This window comes from Pipistrellus kuhlii, unplaced genomic scaffold, assembly GCF_014108245.1.
Source record: "Pipistrellus kuhlii isolate mPipKuh1 unplaced genomic scaffold, mPipKuh1.p scaffold_m20_p_18, whole genome shotgun sequence".
Classification (NCBI taxonomy): Eukaryota; Metazoa; Chordata; class Mammalia; order Chiroptera; family Vespertilionidae; genus Pipistrellus; species Pipistrellus kuhlii.
The window spans coordinates 22,802,747-22,823,691 of record NW_023425493.1 but is presented as its reverse complement, the minus strand read 5'-3'; the positions used below and the strand labels follow the sequence as shown (position 1 = coordinate 22,823,691).

The window sequence follows — 20,945 nt, the reverse complement described above, 5'->3', positions numbered from 1 at the left end:
AGGACCCCTTACAGCTTGCCCGAGGACCCCTTATCAAACCTCTCCTGCAAAGCTGTCACAGAGTGCCTTAAAGTGAGCTGTTTATTGGGCCACATTCTCATTTACACGCCATGTGCAAGTTCATTATAGCTCACATCAAAAGGGAAGCGTGGAGGCTGGCAGAAACCCCTCGTTTGAGGACATATTTAAAGCTTAGTTGGATACTGTACTGTAAGAAGGACGCTAAAAATAATGTGCATAGTGGATCTGCTTTCTAGTCTCATTGTACGATTTTGCTTTTTAAAGCTAAGTTCAGCCTTGTATTGAAAGTACTCATTCGGTGAATTTATATAGAAGCTGCATTTCTGGCCAAGTAGGAAAAAAATGACTAGTTGCTTCATTTTCCTAGAAAACTAACAGATGCTTTCCTAGAGATAAAACCTAATCCAGTTTATTTAAAATTGAGCCGATGACTTTCCTGAGGTAAAATTGGCTTTAAAATAGGCATTGGAACAGAACATATTTAAAAGTTTGGCCTTGGCTCGGTTGGTTGGGCGTCATCCCATACACCATGAGGTCTCTTGTTTGATTCCCAGTCAGGGCACATGTCTGGGTTGTGGACTTGATCCCCAGTGTGGTTGTACAAGAGGCAGCTGATTGGTGTTTCTTTCTCATAGATGTTTCTCTCTTTCCCTCTTCCTTCCTCTCTCTCTAAAATAAATAAAATCATATTTAACAAAATAAATGTTAAAACAACAGTTTCCAGCTACTCCCTGGTCTTCTGGACTAAAAAGAATCCAGATGAAATTTTAAACATCATTTGACTTAACTTATAAACAACTTCCAATGGGGAAGAAAATCAGTTATGTTGGTCTTTTTAAAATTTTGACACTTCTGCAAAATCAGTTTGATAATTACAGAAGTGACATAGTCTGAGCACGCATGTGTGTGTGTGTGGATGGTCAAGGTGTGTATAAATCTATCTAGGACGATATTATTTTGGTCTTGATAATTAGACGCCAATTAAAGCAGCAAAAGTAGTCAAGCGTCCTGAATTAAAGGCAAAATAACAATGGACGTGGTTATTGAAAAATCTGGTCTTAAAAATACATTGGTTTCTGAAAACCTTCCCCTATAAGTGGGTTTATATGGCTTTGTAAACAAATTGTTCTGGGACAGCCAATAGCTTACCCAAGAGAGGAAGAGTATTACAGTGAAAAGGACACAGTGACCAAAACATCAGATCTAAGAATTTCCCATTCGGGAAATTGGAGGTGGTGGATGCCTATAATAAAGATTTAGAGCTGGGGCTGAAGGTATAAATTTGGTGATCATCATATAGAGTACATATGTAAACTCTTCCCAAATTATTTTAAAATAACATTTTTTTTAGAACAGCCCTTCACTATTAACTCGTTAATAATGCAGATTAATTATTAACTGGTTAACGATGTGGATTAACTATTAATCAGTTAATAATACAGATTAACTATTAACCGGTTAACAATACAGGTTAACTATTACCTGTTTAATGTTGCAGATTCATTATTAATCAGTTAATGATGCAGATTAACTATTAACTGGTTAATAATGTGGATTAATTATTAACTGGTTAAAGGTGTGGATTAACTATTAACCAGTTAATGATGCAGATTAACTATTAACCAGTTAATAATATGAATTAACTATTAACTGGTTAATAATGTGGATTAATTATTAACCAGTTAATAATGTGGATTCTATAATTCAAAGAAAACACTATAATTTCAAGAGAAACATAAAAAGTGCTTTATTCAAAGTAATGTATTGCTAGCTACACATTCCCCCATCTTTTAGGTAATTTGTGGATACCATTCCAATAGAACTTTTCTTGTTTTGAGGCAAACCATTAAGACCCAATTTTCCACTTTTTCTTATGTTTTTGAAGTGCTGCTCAGAAAGTGTATGTGCCATCGATCTGAACAAGTGGTAATCTGAAGGAGCAAGGTCTGGTGAATATAGCGGGTGGGTTAATACTTTCTATGCAAGATCTTTTAACGTGTCTTTAACTGGTTTTGAAGTGTGTGATGGTGTGTCATCATGACGCAAAATTACTTTCCCAGGTCTTCTGGCCCATTCTGGTCATTTCATGATCAAAGCGTGATTCAACTGTATTATTTGTTGTCAGTGAGATCAGTATTAACTGTTTCACCTGGTTTTAGAAGCTCATAATCATAATACACCACTCCTTTCTGATTCCACCAAACGCAGAGCATTGTCTTCTTTCTGAAGCAATTTGGCCTTGCGTTGATGTTGATTGACCTGGATCAACCTATGATTTTGTGCATTTGGGATACTCAAAATAAATCCACTTTTCATCGCCAGTCACAATTCGATATAAAAAGGACTTCCTTTCATGACGTTGCAGCAACATTTTACTGATAGCTTTTTGGTTTTCCATTTGCCTTTCGTTCAGTTGATGTGGCACCCATTTTTCTTCCTTTAAAATATGTCCCATTGCTTGTAAATGATTGGGAATTTTTTGTTGAGCAACGTTTAATTTTTCTGCAAGTTGTTTTTGAGTTTGACATGCATCTTCATCCAATAATGCTTGCAATTTCATTTTAAGTCATGTTAATTCAACAGGGGGTTATGCTATTGACTTTTTAGGAGACAGGGATGATGGGATTTATTTGAAACCAATGTGACGTAGGAGGGCAGGTGGGACTCTGGAGCTAGTATGCTGGAAGCCAGTGCCTTGGGCACCTGTCGCTTGCTTGCCTAGCTGGGCTGCGGGCTGCCCTTGGGCTTTGTTTGCTCTGAGCCCAGCTGAGGGAGCAGTGACCTCAGTGGTATCAGCAGGAACAGAGCGGGTTTCATGTCTGCTCTTTGTGTCGGATTTGGTGCTGGTGTGCTGTTCCCGCTGCTGCCATGTGATGGCTCATAAGCAGCCTTGCACACAGGATCTGTAACTGCCTTTGAAAGCTCTATTGTGAGATGCTGCTGAGTGTCAGCACAGAGGAGGTTTTTTGCTAGTGTGTTGCTTTTGGTTTCTTTCAAATGTGAACGTGCCTTCCTCTAAAGAATCCCAAGTAAAGAGAGCACTAGTTTTGAGAGAACTAAAAGACAAATTGAATTGTCCTTCCTCTCAAGCCTCCTGCAATAGAACAGCAGTGTAATAGAAAAGTTGCCTGCAACGCACTGCAGTTAGTCACCATGAGAGGTGAGAAATGAGTGGGAGTGGAGTCCGGGAAGGTTTCAGAAGTGAAATGATATTTGAATGGGTTGAAAAAGAATAGGTAAGGTTTTGAGAGCAGTAACAGAGGTGGGATGCACAGAAATGTGGACATTGGAAGTTACTCAGGGTTTTTTGTTTGTTTATTCATAAAGCATTATTTGAGGGTCTGTGGTTTCCCAGGAATTACACTAAACTCTGGATATACAAAGATGCATTAGACATGATTCCTGCTTTCTAGCAATTGACAGGGTGGTTGGAGAGATGGAAAATGGACAAACATGTGTCGTAAGCTTTATAATATAGGTTTCTGCAAATAATGAGTTCAGCATGGAGATATCAGGGTCCAGCTTAGGTAGGTAACAACATCTTGTAGGGACTGATAGCTGAGCTGAATCTTAAAGATCTTGTGGACAAGGGAAGAGGGTACCCCAGATGGAGGGAAGTGGGTATGCAGAGTCAAGGATGTAAGGAGGAAGATGGGATCTGTGGGGCACTATTCAGAGTTCAGGGTGCACAAAGGAAGAGACGGGGAAGTGGAGAAGGACTGGCGATAAATAATTTATGAGGGCTTGTGTTAAGACAATAAAGATGGGTAGAGAATCAGGATGCCTTTCAGATTTGTACTTGGTCGATTGGCTGGTGGTACCATTCATGACGATAGGAGGTAAACGAAGAGGAGCAGATTGGGACATGGGTGTGTTCACTTTGGGACATGATGAGTTTGGGTGCTTGTGATATGTTGATATAACATGTAGAAGCCTGGAGCTCAGATTCTTGAAGGGGAACCATTAGCAGGGAGTGGCGGAAGTCACTGTGGGAGAGCACGTAGAAGGAGGAGAAGCGGGCGGGAGTGCAGAGAGGGAGGTTAGCTGCGAGAGATCAGGAGAGAGCTGTGCCTAAATATCAGGTGTTGCTGAGAGGAGTAAGACAAGTTCTGGGAGTCCCATTCTTTTTAGAAAGAAGACGGTCATTGAATCTTGGCGAGGGCAGATTGAAAGGTGAAGTGGAAGATTGACCTGAATGTGAGTGGTCAAGGTGTGTTAGAAGTCCAGGAGACATGATATTACAATAGAATCCTCTTTTAAGAAACTTGGTGTAGAGGGAACTCTCATGGGCCAGGTTATCTTACATCTATGCGTGGTACCCAGTGGGTGCCGTAGACTGGACTGCAGGAGGAAACAGGAAAACTGTCTGACCCTGGCGAAGACATTAAATTGATCACCTTTAGAGTAGCAAATATTATATTCATGTTCAATTAACGAAAGTAATATAGATTTAGTTGCATAATATGTAATTAAATAATTTAAAGTGCTTCTATTTTATTAATATTTTCTGCTGTTAGAATTATTGTATTACAAATGCTGCTTTTCATCTAGTGAACCAAGAGATTTCTTTCCTATCTTTTCTTCTCTCACTTCCAAATCTAATATTTTCATATTCAATCAACTGGTGTTTGTTTACTTATTTTACCCATATTGATATTATCTACCAACAATGCAGAAAACTATTCAATGATGAAAAGTAATTTGTGTTCAGTTATTTTAAAATATCACAACAATAATTAATACATATCCATTTACATTTTTTAGCACCTTAATTTCTAAGGCCAGAAGACATCCAATAGATATTATCTCTGCAATATTCTCTAATATAGTATATCCTCTAAATTTGAAATTTCTTAATATAATTTTTCTTAACAGCAAGAAACCCATAGTTCAAGCTGTCATTTATCACTGTTCTTTTATATGAAATGCTTTAGCCATATTAAATTATTCAGCCCTTTTCCCCCTCCTCCCATCCTCTTCCCTCTCTTCAACCCTTTCTTCCCTCCTCTTGGTTCCCCTTCTTTCTCCTTATCTTCCCTTCCATTCCACTTTTTCCTTCTCTCTAGTATTTTTGAGCACCTGCTACCTGCCATGTATGGTAGTGGGGAGAAAATAAAAGACATAGGACTTAAACTGGATACTATATAATATCCCCAGTTATAGAAATGAAAACAGGAAGCCTTAAGATTGCTTAGAATATCAGGAGTGGGATTAGCTTCTGTGCATCTTGCTTACCTTCCAGCATCAGAGACTGATAGGATATTGGAAATGGCAGAGGCATTGGAAGACATTGTTTTAGTCCTCATATTTTAAAGATCTAGAAACTAAGTCTCTTATAGATTAGACTAGAGGCCCGGTACAAGAAATTTGTGCACAGGGTGTGTGTGGGTCCCTCAGACCAGCCTACATCCTCTCCAATCTGGGACCACTCGAGGGATATCCAATTGCCCATTTAGGCTTACCAGATTGGGCCTAAATGGGCAGTCAGACATCCCTCTCACAATCCAGGACTGCTGGCTCCCAACTGCTCATCTGCCTACCTTTCTGATTGCCCCTAACCACTTCTGCCTGCCAGCCTGATCACCCCCTAACCACTCCCCTGCCAGTCTTATTGATGCCTAACTGCTCCCCTGCCAACCTGATTGCCCATAACTTCCCTCCCCTACAGGCCTGGTCACACCTAATTGCCCTCCCCTGAAGGCCTGGTCCCCACCCCCCAACTGCTCTCCCCTGCAGGCCCGGTCACCTCCAACTTCCCTCTTCTGCCTACCTGGTCACTCCCAACTGTCTTCCCTTGCAGGCCTGGTCCCTCCCACCTGCCTTCCCCTGCTGGCCATCTTGTGGTGACCATCTTGTGTCTAGATGGGGGCAGCCATCTTTGACCACATGGGGGCAGCAATCTTGTGTGTTGGAATGATCATATATTTGCTTATTACTTTTTTATTAGCTAGGATAGAGATGAAAAGGTCAACATTATAGGTGTTTAGTTGGACATACTTTCTTTTGCACACCACCCAGCTGGTTTGACCTGAAGGGTGTCCCGTATCAAGGTGGGGGTTCCCTTGGGGTGTGGGGCGGCCTGGGTGAGGGACCTGTGTTGGTTTGCAGGCCGGCCACGCCCCCCAGTGACCCAAGTGGATGTCCTGGTATCTGGGATTTATTTATCTTCTATAATTAAAACTTTGTAGCCTTGAGTTGAGGCCAGAGCCGGCCAGGGCAGGGCAGGAGCCTTGGCTTCCACCATCGCCAGGGGAAACCCAAGCCTTCTGCTCTCTCCTTGGTTGGGTTAATTTGCATCCTTGCTCCTGATTGGCTTGTGGGCATAGCAGAGGTACAGTCAATTTGCATATTTCTCTTTTATTAGTGTAGATGAACCTAAGCTGGTTTGGTAACCTGCTCTCTAAACCTCTTTCTCTCTCTTCATTGTGATGTTGCCTGCCCAGATCCCATGCTGTCATATACTTTTTATATCTGATTTGTGTTGTTAAATACCTCTTTTTGCCACCCATACACTGAGCTGTAGACTTTTACCATTATCAGTTTTGCTACTTGCAATTAGAATTGGAACAATTAGAGATGTGTCCATGGAAAGGCAGTGAAAGAGGGCCAGTAAGTGCTGATAAATGCTTCTCCTCATGGGGAGGGAGAGCTTTTCTTTTCTGAACATTTGAGCTCTTTTCACTGGTGCTTTCAAGTGGCTAGAAATAACACTTGCCACACACTTGTGGAATACTCTAGATGCCAGGGGGTTCATTTCACTCCCTGTTTGAATTGAGCGCACTGTGGCTGGAATGTGTGTCGACTCTTGTTGGCTGAAAGCTCTCATTCCATGGTTTTCAATAATCTTTTCCACTGGTTGCAGTAGAACAGTAGTGAGAACTCTTAGAGAATGAAGCATTTAGATAGCTGATGACTTATGAGGGAGAAATGAAAAGGTCAACATTATAGATGTTTAGTTGGACATACTTTCTTTTGCACACCACCCAAAACTCTAGATATGCAGTGTGACAATAGAGCCACATGCCTATGACTAGCAAAAAGTAATCACTACTTGTTGCTTTTGGGATATATTGGCTTCTGAAACAAATTTGTGTAATAATTCCATGTGTTAGGGTAACTTACTACTATTTCTTCTAAAAATAATAATAATAATAATGATGGCAGTAATACTTACTACATGCTAGTTATTATTATAAGTAATAATCATCCCTTAAAAATTTAGATTTGGCTTTAATTCATAGAATGTTGGCTGTATTTGTACATCAAGTCACCATTGAGCATCTTCTTCCTTGTGCCAGGCTCTGTGCTGACCATTGGTCTTACAGAAATAGATCCCTGTCCTAAGAGAACTTGTCTGGGGAAGGGGATACGACTGGGTTCATGATACTTTGGAATAAAGAGGAGGTACACCTAACTATGCTGGCATATGAGGAAATGCTTCCCATAGGAGCTGCCAGCATTTCTATATTTCAGGTCAAGGTGGGTAAAGAAAGGTGCATTTGGGCCTTCTGTGGTAGAGGAGTCAATATAGAGGTCTGAGATTTGTGTGAAGACACTTGGGAATAAAAGTCTTGTTTGTGTAGGGGGATGATGGATGAAGCTTCTAGAATGTTAAGAAGGAGTGGGATTCAAGGGTCCACTTAAATCCCTCCTCAATACTTTTTTTTTTTTTTTAAAGATGTATTTTTGTTGATTTCAGAGAAGAAGGGAGAGGGAAAGAGAGAGAGAAACATCAGTGACGAGAATCATTGATCGGCTGCCTCCTGCACGCCCCCTACTGGGGATCAAGCCCGCAACCTAGACTGGGAATGGAACCATGACCTACTGGTTCATAGATTGATTCTCAAATCATTGAGCCACTCCAGTTGGGCCCTCCTCAATACTTAATCAGACTCTTGTTCTATTAAATATATAGTGTACTATGGCTCTCTGTTCTGCTTTAGTGGATAAACTAACATATTTTTTTACTTTCAATTAAATATCAATTTTTTTCTTCCAATCTCTTTTTAAAAAAAAATAAATTTTATTGATTTTTTTACAGAGAGGAAGGGAGAGAGATAGAGAGCTAGAAACGTTGATGAGAGAGAAACATCGACCAGCCGCTTCCTGCCCACCCCCCACCGGGTTTGTGCCCCCAACCAAGGTACATGCCCTTGACAGGAATCGAACCCAGGTCCTTTCAATCCGCAGACTGATGCTCTACCACTGAGCCAAACCGGTTTTGGCTCTTCCAATCTCTTTAAAAAAAAAAAAAAGTGAAAACAGAAGAGCACATACAGCATTGACTAGGGTAGCTTACTTCTACTTTTACATATGTTCTTCCCTTCCAGCTCTCCCCTCCTCCCCACCAGAACAACAATAGACATTCAGGACCAAGGACAGTAATTGGGCCATTCTCCAAGTCAGGCCTGAGTAGGCCAGGCCCTCCTCGGTGTTCTCTTGCCCTTCACCTCACTGGGTGGTGCCAGAGAACATTCTGAGATTCATGTATGGGCTTCATGAAAAGCGGCAAGGGAGCCTTTCCGCCTCTCTGGTACTAGCCTTAAGCCTGCCTCTTAACTAAGCCAAAGGGTTCCTATGATCCAGCCCATGTTTCCAGGGCTGGGAAGGGGAGGTATTGGGGTTTGAGGCAAAAGCCATTTGGCCTTGTCTTTTCTACATACATCTCTTTTAGAAACCCTACAGGAAGAGATCACATATAGGTCCAAATATTTAGCATACCAGGTTCTCTTATTCTTCTTTGATCTTTATAGTACATCTTCTCAAGGGGGACAATATTGCCTCCAAGGGGCAAAAAAAAACCCCTTCATTATTTTTATGTAAAAAGCACAGATATATGGACATACAATATATCTGTGTATATAAATTTAAATCAAAGGGGGAAAGGTTTAATAAGGTTCCCTAGGGGTCCCTAATAAAAAAGACAGCTGGGAAACACTATTCTAAAGCACATGTGCCTCTCTCTCTCTCTTTCTCATTCTCTTCCTTAGGCAATACAGGGCTGGTCCAGTGACTCTGTGCCACCACTGTCCCAGACACCTCATTTTCCTTTGTTCTGTGGCCCTTAGCCCACCTTCCATATTGCCTGTGGTTTAAGGCAGTTGCTGCAGCTCTCTGTCATGTATCAGTGACAGAGAGAAGAGGGAAAGGCAAAAGGTGCACACCAGCTAAGTCAGACCCTTTGAAGGGAAATGTCCTTGATATCACTCAACAAGCTCTAGTGACATCTTACTGACTAAAACTTAGTCATGTGGGCTGCCTGTTTACAAGGGTGGCCGGGAAATGTAAGTTTACTTGTCCATTTGTTACTCAAAGTTGGGCACATTCCTATGCCCAACAAAATTGGGGTTCTGTTTCTAAGAAATAAGGGGGAAATGGATATCGGGCAGGCAACTAGCAGTCCCTTTAGGGGTCTCTTGTCATTAATTTCCATGGCAGCTACCCCGTGTAAAGCATCGTCTGTGATTTGGAATAGAGCAACAGCTAAGTGCTTCTGCTTTGTTCCGCAACTCATTAATCTGGTGTTCTCATTCTTGACAAACTGACTCTGTGAACCAGCAAATAAACTGGATTGAGGAAGCAGGTGTTAGGTTCCTGAGAGAGTCCCCTGGAGGGTGGGACACATGGTGTTTGTAAACTTCTTCAGCCAGTTAATAGATCTCTGACTCTGAAACTTCTGCATTTTGAATGTGGCAGTGGGACCATGAATGATTGATTAAATAAATTCAATGAAACCATATTGCTTAGAAATATTATGTTTTGTGACTAAAAGTGAAACGTTGAAATTTCTTAGGTATAAATGAAAAAATAAAATAAGAAGCACCGTATTTCCTGCAATCAGATTTGTATCTGTATGTTTTTCAAATGAAATACTAGCAGTGTTCATTGAATATCTCAAATTATAGAGTAACTGATAGAGAAAATGCATTTTTTTTAAAATTTTTATTTTTACAAATCTATAAGAGCTAACATTTTTAGACTGGGCCAAGAGTTTAGGGGAAAGAAGTAAACTGCAGTGGAAAATTTCCAATGAAATCTGTAGATTTTTGCATAATTACTTCCTTCAGCAGTTAAAGTGGCATGGCAGTGGTTGGCAAAGCTCTGGGGTTGGGGCACGCAAGCACAAGGCCACTTAACAGTGCCATTGTGTTCCGCGTGTGGCATACATGACCTCAGTGCTTCCTGAGGCAGGGCGTGGGCTGTAATTGGCAGTGATTCCTCTCTCTCTCTCTCTCTCTCTCTCTCTCTCTCTCTCTCTCTCTCTCTCTCAATTGGGTTATCATTTTGAAGGGCTGGGAGATAGTAATTGTACAGGGATTACTTTGGAGCTCATCCAATTGTATTTTGAAGATAGTAACATTTTAGAAGAGATGTCTCTGTTTTTAAGGAATGACTTTTCAAAGTATCTTGGCTCTAGGTAAAAGGATCGTTTCAAATTTTATTCCACATCTTCAGACACTCAGTAATATTGTCTCACCCAATGTCCTGTGTTTTGCACTCTGATGGATACTGCTGGATCTTAATTCATAATAAACATATTAATTGAAATGACCTCAGCACATGATTGGTAAATTGAAAGTTATCTTTCCTGTTCTTTCGGTTGCCATTTAGCTGTCTGCCTGTTGGGGAATCAGACATGGGAATGAGGTCCTCCCATGTTATGAATATATGGGGCAGTGATAAGTCTTCCTTAAAGGGTAGGTAGGAAGTGTTAAAAATATTCAATACTTGGACACTGAAGGCGGCACTGGAGGGAACACAGGTTGAGGGAGCTGGCAGGGAAACAGACCAGTGTGACAATGTGTGTGGAGAGCTCAGACAGAGGCATGCATGGTATAGGGCACATGTGTCAAACACAAGACCCGCGGGCCAAATCCGTCCCGCCAGGCCTTGCAATGTGGCCCACACCGCGCTGTCATCACTGCACTCCGCTGTGTTTCCATCACAATGATAGTTTATGACTGTTCAGTAAACCATTCGGCCCGCGATTTAGGCTGGATTTTAGATTTTGGCCCCTTCTCTGATTGAGTTCGACACCCCTAGTATAGGGGGATTTCAAAGAAGGCTTCTCATGGGTGCTATGTAGGAGTTGGCTAGAGGGAGAAGCGGGGGAGGGCCTCCCAGGAGGGAAGCTTGGAGTGGGCCAAAGCACCGAGTTTGAGAGTGCAGAGACTGCCACCAGAGGGTGGGGCTTCTTTTCTCTTTTCGGTTTGGATTTAATGCTAAAGATAATGAGTCACTCAGTGATTCAGAGTCTGGAAATGTTGTGATGGGACTTTTGTTACTGTTGCAGTTGGATTGGAGGCTGTTCAAATTGGATGCAGGGAAATGAATTGGGAGATGGTTATTAATCTAGATGAGAGTTGGTGGCACCTGGAGTGGTGGCTGAGGTTAAGAGAGGATGCATTTAAGGGATGTGAAGAAGGTAGAATCAACAGGACCAGGTGACGGATTTGGAGCCTGAAGACAGAGGAAGAAGGTGGATGGATGAGTCCCGCGCACTTGGCCTGGATGATGGAGGCTGATGATGTGGACTATGATTGAGAATGGAGGGAAACATATTGGATAGATGATAATGAGTTGAATGTAGAGATTGGGTTTGGGACATCTAAGTGGAGATATCTAAGAGACTAGTGTGATTTTGGGGGTACTTCTGACTTCTAATATCCAGGAGTCCCTTCTCAATCTCTCAATTAATTCTACTTATTACAAGTGCCCATTTCAGAGTCATATCCATCACCCCTCTCCTCTTCATGCCTACTTATCTATTCTCTTGGCCTCAACCACCTCCATTGATGACTGTAAAATTATCTCTGGCCAGGATTACTATCCTGAGTTAAACTTGCTCAGTCTGTGTACTTGTCTTCAGTTGACTATTCTCCAGGCAGCTAACATCAACATATTCTAGTACAGCGGTCGCCAACCTTTCAGACCTCACAGACCATCAGGGGTCTTCGGACCTCTGGTTGATGATTGCTGCTCAAAAGGTTTCCTTAAACCAGCGGTCACCAACCTTTTGGACCTCACGGACCACTGGTTGTTGACCACTGTCCTAATATGTTCCCTCATCTCCTCCCCCCTGTCTTTTACTATGTAGTATAATCTGCTGGTCAAGAGTACAGATACTCGAGTCACCTCTCTAGGATTGAGCCCTAGATCTATCACTTACTAGCTTTGTGACCTTGAGAAACTTATGTGACCTTTTTGTGCCCCGTTTCCTCATCTGTGAAGTCAGAATAACAATAGTATCTACAATATCTCATAGTGTTGTTATGAGGATCAAATTAGAATGCACCTGACACGTGGTAAGCACTGCATACATATCAGCTATAATTAGATCCTCCTGGATTTCCTATTCTGGTTAATGGCACCTCTATTTAACCTGCTACTCAAACCGGAAATGTGAGATCACCTCTACATTCCATATCAAGTGACCATCAATTGGCCATTTGCTCTGTCTTTTCCCCATCTCCACCCCATCTCCACCATTACTGCCTTCTATCAAACCTTTATCATCTCCTCCCTCAATGACTAAACTGGTTAGCGACTAGACTGTCTTTTGTCTTTCCCTTTTCCAACACTCTCCATGTAGACGTCAGTGATTTTTCTGAAATGTAAATCTGATCACTTAAAAACCCTTCAGTGCCTTCTTGTTCTCACAGAGGGAAAAAACACACACAACAACCCACAGGTGTAGGTCTCTCCCACCTCCTTCTCCAGACTCTTCTGCACCTCATTCTGACCTTCCTTTAGTGGATAGTTTCTTAACGTTCTGTGTTACCTTGGCCTTCCATGTCTTTGTGCATCCTGATTCCCCGTGGGATGCCTCCAGCTGTGTCTCTCTGAAACGGTTCCTGGCTCGTCTCCCAAGCAGAATAGATTATTGTCTATTACTTCAGGAACGTACCCCTTGTACCTGTCAGGCTTATTGTAATCATTTGCATGGCATTCTGTTAGGCAAAGCTTAATTATCTTTGAATGAGTCAGCTACATGAATTAACTTCTTGGAGAGATTTATGTCTCCCACATTTAGTCAAGGGCCGATGTTAAACATTTATTTATTGAACAGATCATGGTTAATGATCATTTCTATCTATATTGAAGAAAAAGATCTCTGTAGTTACTTTATTTGTACTATTTGGGGAGATTCCTCTCTAGTTATGTTGATAGAGTGAGTGTACTTTCTTATTTTAGGTTTCCAAACGTCAGTCATTTCCTGAGGGAGCAATAATAATACTTCCTGGTAACTGAGTTTCTGGAAGAGCCAATAAGAAATGTCACCAAGATGGTTCTTAGACCAAAGCATCGGAATCATTCTCTAATTTTCCTGCACGAGTCAAGAAACTATGAAGGAACATTGACTTCTTGCCTGAAGGCCAGCTGTTAAGATTGTGCCGAATAATGCTATTTTTTGAGATAGACTGAGAGAGAAGAAAAGCATTTGCATTGTAGCTGCTCTGTGGTGAGAGAGAAAAGCACTCATCCCACCTTAAAAATCTGTGGTCTACACATAAATAAGGCATTCAGGCAGTAGAATGGAGTCAGTTTGCATACTGCTTTCCTCAGTCTTCCCCTTAAGGTTCTTGTTGGAGGAAAATGGCATACAAATGTTCTTTTTGTATATATGTATTAGACCATAAACAAACAAAATATGTAGTTTAAAAACAAAGTAATCTAAAGACACAGTCATGATTGATTTTTTTTTTTTGCAATAATTTAGCAAAGTAATATGGGAGAAAACCAACCACCTTTGCACAGAACATAATAAAATTCACATGGATGATGGCACTCAATGGCAACTGAATGATTCATGGTTGTTTGTGTCAGTGCCTTGGGTCCCTGTCAATGGGACTAGGAATCAGGCTGAGCTTTCCAAACCAGTACAGCTGGCCAACACCAAGGGAACAGTTCAGGTGGGGTTTGAGGCCCATCACCTCCAAACGCCATTCATGAAATGTTAAAATATTGTATGTAGGGGGCATGAGTGGGGGTGGGTGTGGGGGATTGGAATGGGGGGTTGAGGACAAATATATGATACCTTAATCAATAAAGAAATTAATAAAAAAGTATATTGTATGTAGAGACTTAGTTGCGTTGTTTTTTTGTTTTGTTTTGTTTTTAGTTTTTTTTTTTTTTAGATAAGAGACTGCTACACTATAAAGGAAAATATACTATGTCTATATCATAGCTATAATAACAGTAACAGTACTATTTTCTCCCATGGTACGTGTGTTTTTAAAAAGTTGTCATATGAAGCTGAAACCGGTTTGGCTCAGTGGATAGAGCGTCAGCCTGTGGACTGAAGAGTCCCGGGTTCAATTCCAGCCAAGGGTATGTACCTTGGTTGTGGGCACATTCCCAGTGGGGGTTGTGCAGGAGGCAGCTGATCAACGTTTCTCTCTCATCGATGTTTCTAACTCTCTATCCCTCTCTCTTCCTCTCTGTGAAAAATCAATAAAGTATATTTTTTAAAAAGTTGTCACATGTTGTATTTCCTTTGATCCACAGGATTATCTCAGTTTAGTAGCAAAAGAGACGGAGTTTAGAGGGAATTCTGCCCATTCAGTGCGAGGGCTGGACTCAAAGCCAGGTTCTCAGTGTGTCACTGGAGGGCTCACCCCTCAGCCCTCTCCTCAGGAGCCTGTGCTGGGCATGTGGTTTCCATGCTGCTGATCCACATACTGAGCGTCTCCCAGATGCCAGGCTAGCCTCTCGCTCTCCAGCAGACAGAAATCCTCTCTAGGGTGTCATTGCACTTCCGATCATCCTGTAAAGTCAGGGGAGATCTCCAAACAGCAAGATTTGGTTCCCAAGTCTCTGGACTTCGGGAGGACTAATGGAGCCATGCCAGGGGCCAGGCAGTGTGAAGTAGTGAGTAGGGACCTGGATATAGCTGAGTCTGTTTATCCCTCTTATTCTGTTTGCCAAATAAAAAAGTAAGAGGTATCTGTGGGCTTTCTTTTCAGACAAACACATGGTAGTTATTTGCTATTTAAAGTGCTTGGTACATTCTGTTTTGCTTTAATGATATTCAAAAGGATTATCAATATATGGCCGTAAGCATGAGCTGAAACAGAACCTAGCACAAAGAGATCTCCTTTCCCCCCCTCTTCCTCCCTCCCTCCCTTCTTCTCTACCTTGACTTAAAAAAATATTTTACTGATTCATTAAATGGCATTAAGACCGATATGTTTCTCATTGGCATCAATACATTCTGAAACCTCATCCGTGGTCCCATAGCTCAGACATCTGTGGTCCAGTAGCTCTCCAGCTCTCTGTTCTGAAATTTTCTTTTCTTTATATGTTTGATGATCAAATTAACCTCCTCTTTTGGCTCTAGGAACAGAGTAGATGCTCTCTACGTTTTGATTAAATTTAAAATGGTTATTGCAACCACCCAAATTGGCAGATATTCTAATATGGTCCTTGGAGAACATTAAAAGAATATTAAACTATATGGATGCAGACATTTTCAAAAGGAGCGTCTCTCTTTCCTGAACTGCGGTGTAGTTTATCTTGAATGCTTTTCTGTGTGCAGGCCTGTATCTTCCTACTGGATTTCAGACTCAGTGCCCACCGGTGCAGGGCCCACAGTCTCTCCCTAGCACTTCTTCCTCAATTTTTTTTTTTAATGAATAAATAATCTTTATTTCAGGTGGCATTTTTTATTTATTTATTTATTTTTTTAGAGAAAAGACAAGTTGGTAGCTTCACCACTCTTTATTTTAGTCACATACTAGTATAGTGACATTCTAAATGAACTTGGCCTTGGAGTTAAGGAGTGAAGTTACTCACTTAGTAAAAAGGCTGTTCTGTGTTATTTCCCCTGTCAGCAAAATGAATGGTATAGGGGAATTTGTGCTTAAATTTATGTCTGTGACTCCTCATTCTAAAGGGCAGCTAGAGGCTTTTGCAGCTTTCTTGCTGGCCTCTACCTGTTTCATTGAAACCCCATCTGAAGTTCTGGTGTGCCAGTTTCCTACACAACTCTCAGTACACCCCCTGCCATTTTCACCCACTAAGTGGAGGCCAGTGCTCAATCCAAGGTGAGCATCCGACCGCCCCCCTTGGCAACCCCCGAGCCTGTTAAAGAGCACAGAGGCTGAATACCCCTGAATATTCCTGAAGTTGTAGGTTCCGGATGGGTGGTGGGCATCAGTGGTTATAACACTATCTGGTTGTCTTAGAACCAGTTTTTGAGAAACATTGGCATTCAGTCAGAGACATACTTTGAATAGAATAGTACTCTGTGATTTCTTAAAATGATGGTTTTTCTCAAAGTTGTGAGGCATTCTAAATGTGTTTAAAAATTGTGTCTTAGGCACGTGCATGAATTCTTTGACGCCACAGAATTGGCAAAATTTATGTGGCACTGCAGATGTGATTATATAATACTTTCTTTGCTGCAGTTTTATTGATCTAGTTATATTAACATGCCATTCAAATGCATCTTTGTTTATTAAAAACTTCCATTTGTCAGGAGTGAAATAAATCAAACTTACATTGCAATATATATTGCTATTAATTCTACACACACAATATTTATCTGCACTTGGTCTCGCGTTTTATGTGGAGAAAAATTTCAGGATATTTAGAAGATATAATCTAATGTCCCTTTAATAATGGTCAGTATTTGATGGTACTAATATTGATCTTGAAGTCAGATGGAGTACTGAATTTTTTAATTCTAAAAAAGTTTAAGGATTAATTTCTGCATCAAGTGTTTCTGTTAATGCGAATTCTCTGATCATACAAGCTAATTGACAGTACACAGTAAATAGAGGCAAACTGTCCTTAATTCCAGCCATCAGGATAAGGCACATGGCTCAGGATGCAATATAAGAGGCCGGCCCTGCCCTAACCAGTTTGGCTCAGTGGATAGAGTGTCAGCCTGTGGACTGAAAGGTCCCAAGTTCAATTCCAGTCAAGGGCATGTACCTTGGTTGCGGGCACATCCCCAGCAGGAGGTGTGCAGGGAGGCAGCTGACCGATGTTTCTAACTCTCTATCCCTCTCCCTTCCTCTCTGTAAAAAATCAATAAAATACTTAAAAAAAAAAAAAAAAAAAAGAGGCCCAACCTTTTATTTATTTTTACTTCTGGCAAATGCTTCTTTGATAAGATGGGTCTGGCCTTCTTTAGACATGTGATACATTGAAAAGCTTGGAATTAGGAGAATTATTCTGGAATGTGACATAAATTTACAAGACATCAGAATTCCTTAATGCCTCAATCTATTTCTTCTTCTTCTTCTTCTTTTTTTTTTTTAGAGACTTTCTCCCTCGAGGATCAGGCATCGTGACAAGACGGCCTCTTGTACTACAGCTTGTTACTTCCAAAGCAGGTAAGGAAAGAGGATGCTTGCCACACGGACATCTCCATCTCGTATATCTGGTGCCTCCGGGGTTAAGGTGTAGCCACAGAAACGTTTCTGTGGTCACCTTGCTGTGGGGAGTTGCCTGCACTTCTCTCCAAATGCTCCCTCCTTCACTATTCTTTTAATTCCTTTGATTTATTAATGGGAAAGCTTCATTTGATTGTAGATTTTTAAACACCCGGAAAATAACATTTTTATTATGGTAATTATGTCTAGAAAATAACATTTTATCTTTGTAATTAATTCATCTGTACTGTATGGCATAAACATGAATACTCCTACTTTCTGGAGAAATAAAGCCATCGAGTGAGGAATCCCTCCACTCCACCACTAAGTGCAAACTCACCTGCAGTCTCCCCCTCCCCCCTCTCCTCCCATCCCCCGTTTTGCTCTTTCGTGTGGTTGCAGTATAGGAGATGTCCTTTCGTGCCCCTGAGGGGATTCTAAAGGTGTGGCTTGGGGGACAAGAGCCGGACAAGGCGTTGCTGAGGTGATGGGTAAGGACTGCAGTATCAAGAGCAAGGGAGTATGTAGAGGGTCTTCATAAGACAAGGGGACAGTTTTCAGTGACCATTGGCTTCCCCTGGTGCCATGTTGAATCTGGCTTGGGCCAGCTTCCGAGATCTGATGGTGGACCTCCTGTTCCATCTCTGTATTCAATGACATCACAGAGGTAGCTTGAAGATGGTCATGGTGGGAGAATTACAGGATGGAAATTGGCAAATGCTGCATACAGATCAGGCCTCTTTGCCCCTTCGGGTGCCAGCTGTTAAACATTTGCCAGCAACCCACTGGGCCTTCTGCTCAGCACCTGATCTTATTGTTTACGGGTTAAGTGACATGTCAGACTGAGAAAGCTAATATGTCTGAGTGTTCTGTTTTTAAAAAATATGTTTTTATTGACTTCATAGAGGAAGGGAGAGGGAGAGAGAGATAGAAACATCAATGATGAGAGAGAATCATTGATTGGCTGCCTCCTGCATGCCCCACATTGGAGATCGAGCCCATAACCTGGGCATGTGCTCTGACCCGGAATCAAACAGTGACCTTCTGGTTCATAGGTCAACATTCAACCACTGAGCCATGCAGGCCAGGCTGAGTGTTCTATTTTTGATGAATTACTGAGTATGTTGAAAATGTCACTGCCTTAAGAAGTGATCTAGCTCTGACCTGTTTTGCTCGGTGGATAGAGCGTTGGCCTGTGGATTGGGGGGGGTCCTAGGTTTGATTCCGGTCAAGGGCATGTACCTTGGTTTTGGGCACATCCCCAGTGGGAGGTATGCAGGAGGCAGCTGATAGATGTTTCTCTCTCATCAATGTTTCTAACTATCCCTTTCTCTGTAAAAAAAATCAATAAAGTATATTTATAAAAAGAAGTGATCTATTGGGAATTTGATGTGCCCTTCCCCCTGAAGGAAAGGTGGTTTTTTAAAATATCAGAATCCAAGTCTTTGGTTTAAAAGTTACTGGCTGTTAAGGACTTACAAAAGTAAAACCTGTAGAGCATGGGTAAGGACAAGTGGTTTTGTCTCCTGGAGTACTTCACTATGTTAAAATATTCCTCTAACTGCTATTGCATCACCTCCCTCTCCTTTATTTCAATGACATTAGTATAAGAAATGAAGATGTTAAAAATCAGAAATTACAAAATGGGTAAATTGAAGATAATTGTTCAAATTACAGAAGTGATCTTTTGTAAAAGATTTCCTTGCTGCTTCCTCCTTTCACGCACATCAAATATATTATTAATTCATCAACATTTGATTTCCCACATTTGAATTGCCTTGACCACACCATGTAATGTGACCACGTTTTAAAAATTACATAGGGCTCATAATTTATTAGAGAGCTGTTACTATTCAGTATTTTGGGTCCTTGGTCGGAGTTGCTGTCAATGACCATTTGGACAAAGATGGAGACACAGAGCTCAGGTCTGAGGAGTGAGGCTTGTGAGGCTGCTGAGTCGCCAGGGTCGGAGTGAGGGGCTGCCCACCAGGCTCCACCCTCAGGTCTGCATGAAGGGCCTTGTGAGTCCAGGTGCAACTGGGCAGAGGGTCTTTGAGGAGATTGCTTCCTCCTGTAACAGGCAGTGTCCAGAGAAAAAACATCCCCTTTTCACAGGTGAGCTATTTTAAAGAAGTTTGTAGATTTAGAGACTTTAAACCCTCATGTATATACAATGACTGGGACTTGCTTTCTGCAGTCATAACTTAGACTGAGATATATATTAGTGAAAACACACAAGTCTTACTTTGAATAACAATATTAGAAATATTTTAAAACTACGGATCTCATTTTGTTTTACGTTTAAATATCCGAATATGATTAAAATAGACATTTTAGTATGGTAGTCTGTTTTTGCAGAGGACTAAATCTTTATTTTCTTTTCACTCATGGTGAAAACAAATGTGATTCTGAAAACATTCTTTCTTAACTACAGCTTTGACCTTGTTCTGGTCCAGTGCTGGCTCCTGCTTGCTTTCCATCGGTGGGGAGGTTAGCATACCAAGCGCAGATTCCTGGTTTAATGTCCCTTGAGTGGAGTTATTTTGACATTTCCATGCGCATGAGATTCCTGGGGATTGCTGGGCCTCCCCCGAAGAAGCTGTGATTCAGCAGGTCTGGGCAGGGCCCAGGTTGCTGGTTGTAAAGAACTACTGCCAGGGAAGATGTTCTTTAGAGCGTTGCTCCCTGAGTCACACTGTGAGAAGCACTCAGAACCAGTTCATTTAATTCTTTCCTGTTGTTTTCTTTTTCTAGGTTCCTCTTCTCCCCCTCCTTCTCCTCCTCCTCCTCTTCCTTTTCCTCCTCCTCCTCCTCCCCCTCCTCCTCCTCCTCTTCCTCCTCCCCCTCCTCCTCCTCCTCTTCCTTCTCCCCCTCCTCCCCTTACCCCTTCTCCTCCTCCTCCCTCCCCTCCCCCCCCTCCTCCTCCTTCTTCTTCTTCTTTTTCTAAATAGGCTCCTTTTATTGGGAAATTACCCATCATTAAAAAAAAAACACCTGTCCATATGTTTGCTCATGAAGCCTTCATCTGGGTCTGCACACTGTGCTTGGACCAGAGCAGGCCGAAGTGTGTTCATGACCGAAGTGTGTTGTCCTGCTGCTGCCGGGGACCCTCAGCTCCGACACCAGCACATCTGGCCCTGGCATTTCAGAGCCTGAGGACCCGCACCGCAGCTTTATTTAGAAATAACTAACATAAGGCGTTGTGTAAGTTTAAGGTGTGCAATGTAATGATTAGATCTATGTATGTCTGAGGATCTTCTTAGATTCTTAGAGGCTGAGGTTCTAATAACACCTAGTTAGGTTGTTGTTACATAATCGACTTACCTCCCTGGCAGAGTACAAATATCCAGGTGAAATCTTTGCAACAGTAACCACATACACGCTCATCTCTCTGAGCTGGGGTCCTCCTCCTTCCTTCCTTTTCACAACATTCGGAACCTGTTATTTATTTATTTATTTTTTTACTGCTTTTCTTTTGTTGGTAATTTTTTCTTACCTTAAAGATTGAGTACACATTTATTATTTATTTATTTTTAAATATAT

The 20,945-nt window shown here is 41.6% G+C and overlaps 1 protein-coding gene across 12 annotated transcripts in view; it reads left to right on the top strand.

The window, feature by feature from the left end:
- DNM3 (dynamin 3) overlaps positions 1–20,945 on the top strand; it is a 358,762-nt gene that overhangs the window by 34,460 nt on the left and 303,357 nt on the right. For all 12 annotated transcript variants that reach the window (XM_036442129.2, XM_036442127.2, XM_036442130.2 and 9 more), the window contains exon 2: positions 17,290–17,363. In XM_036442129.2, the coding sequence (XP_036298022.1) occupies positions 17,290–17,363 (74 nt within the window). The remainder of the gene's footprint in view (positions 1–17,289; positions 17,364–20,945) is intronic.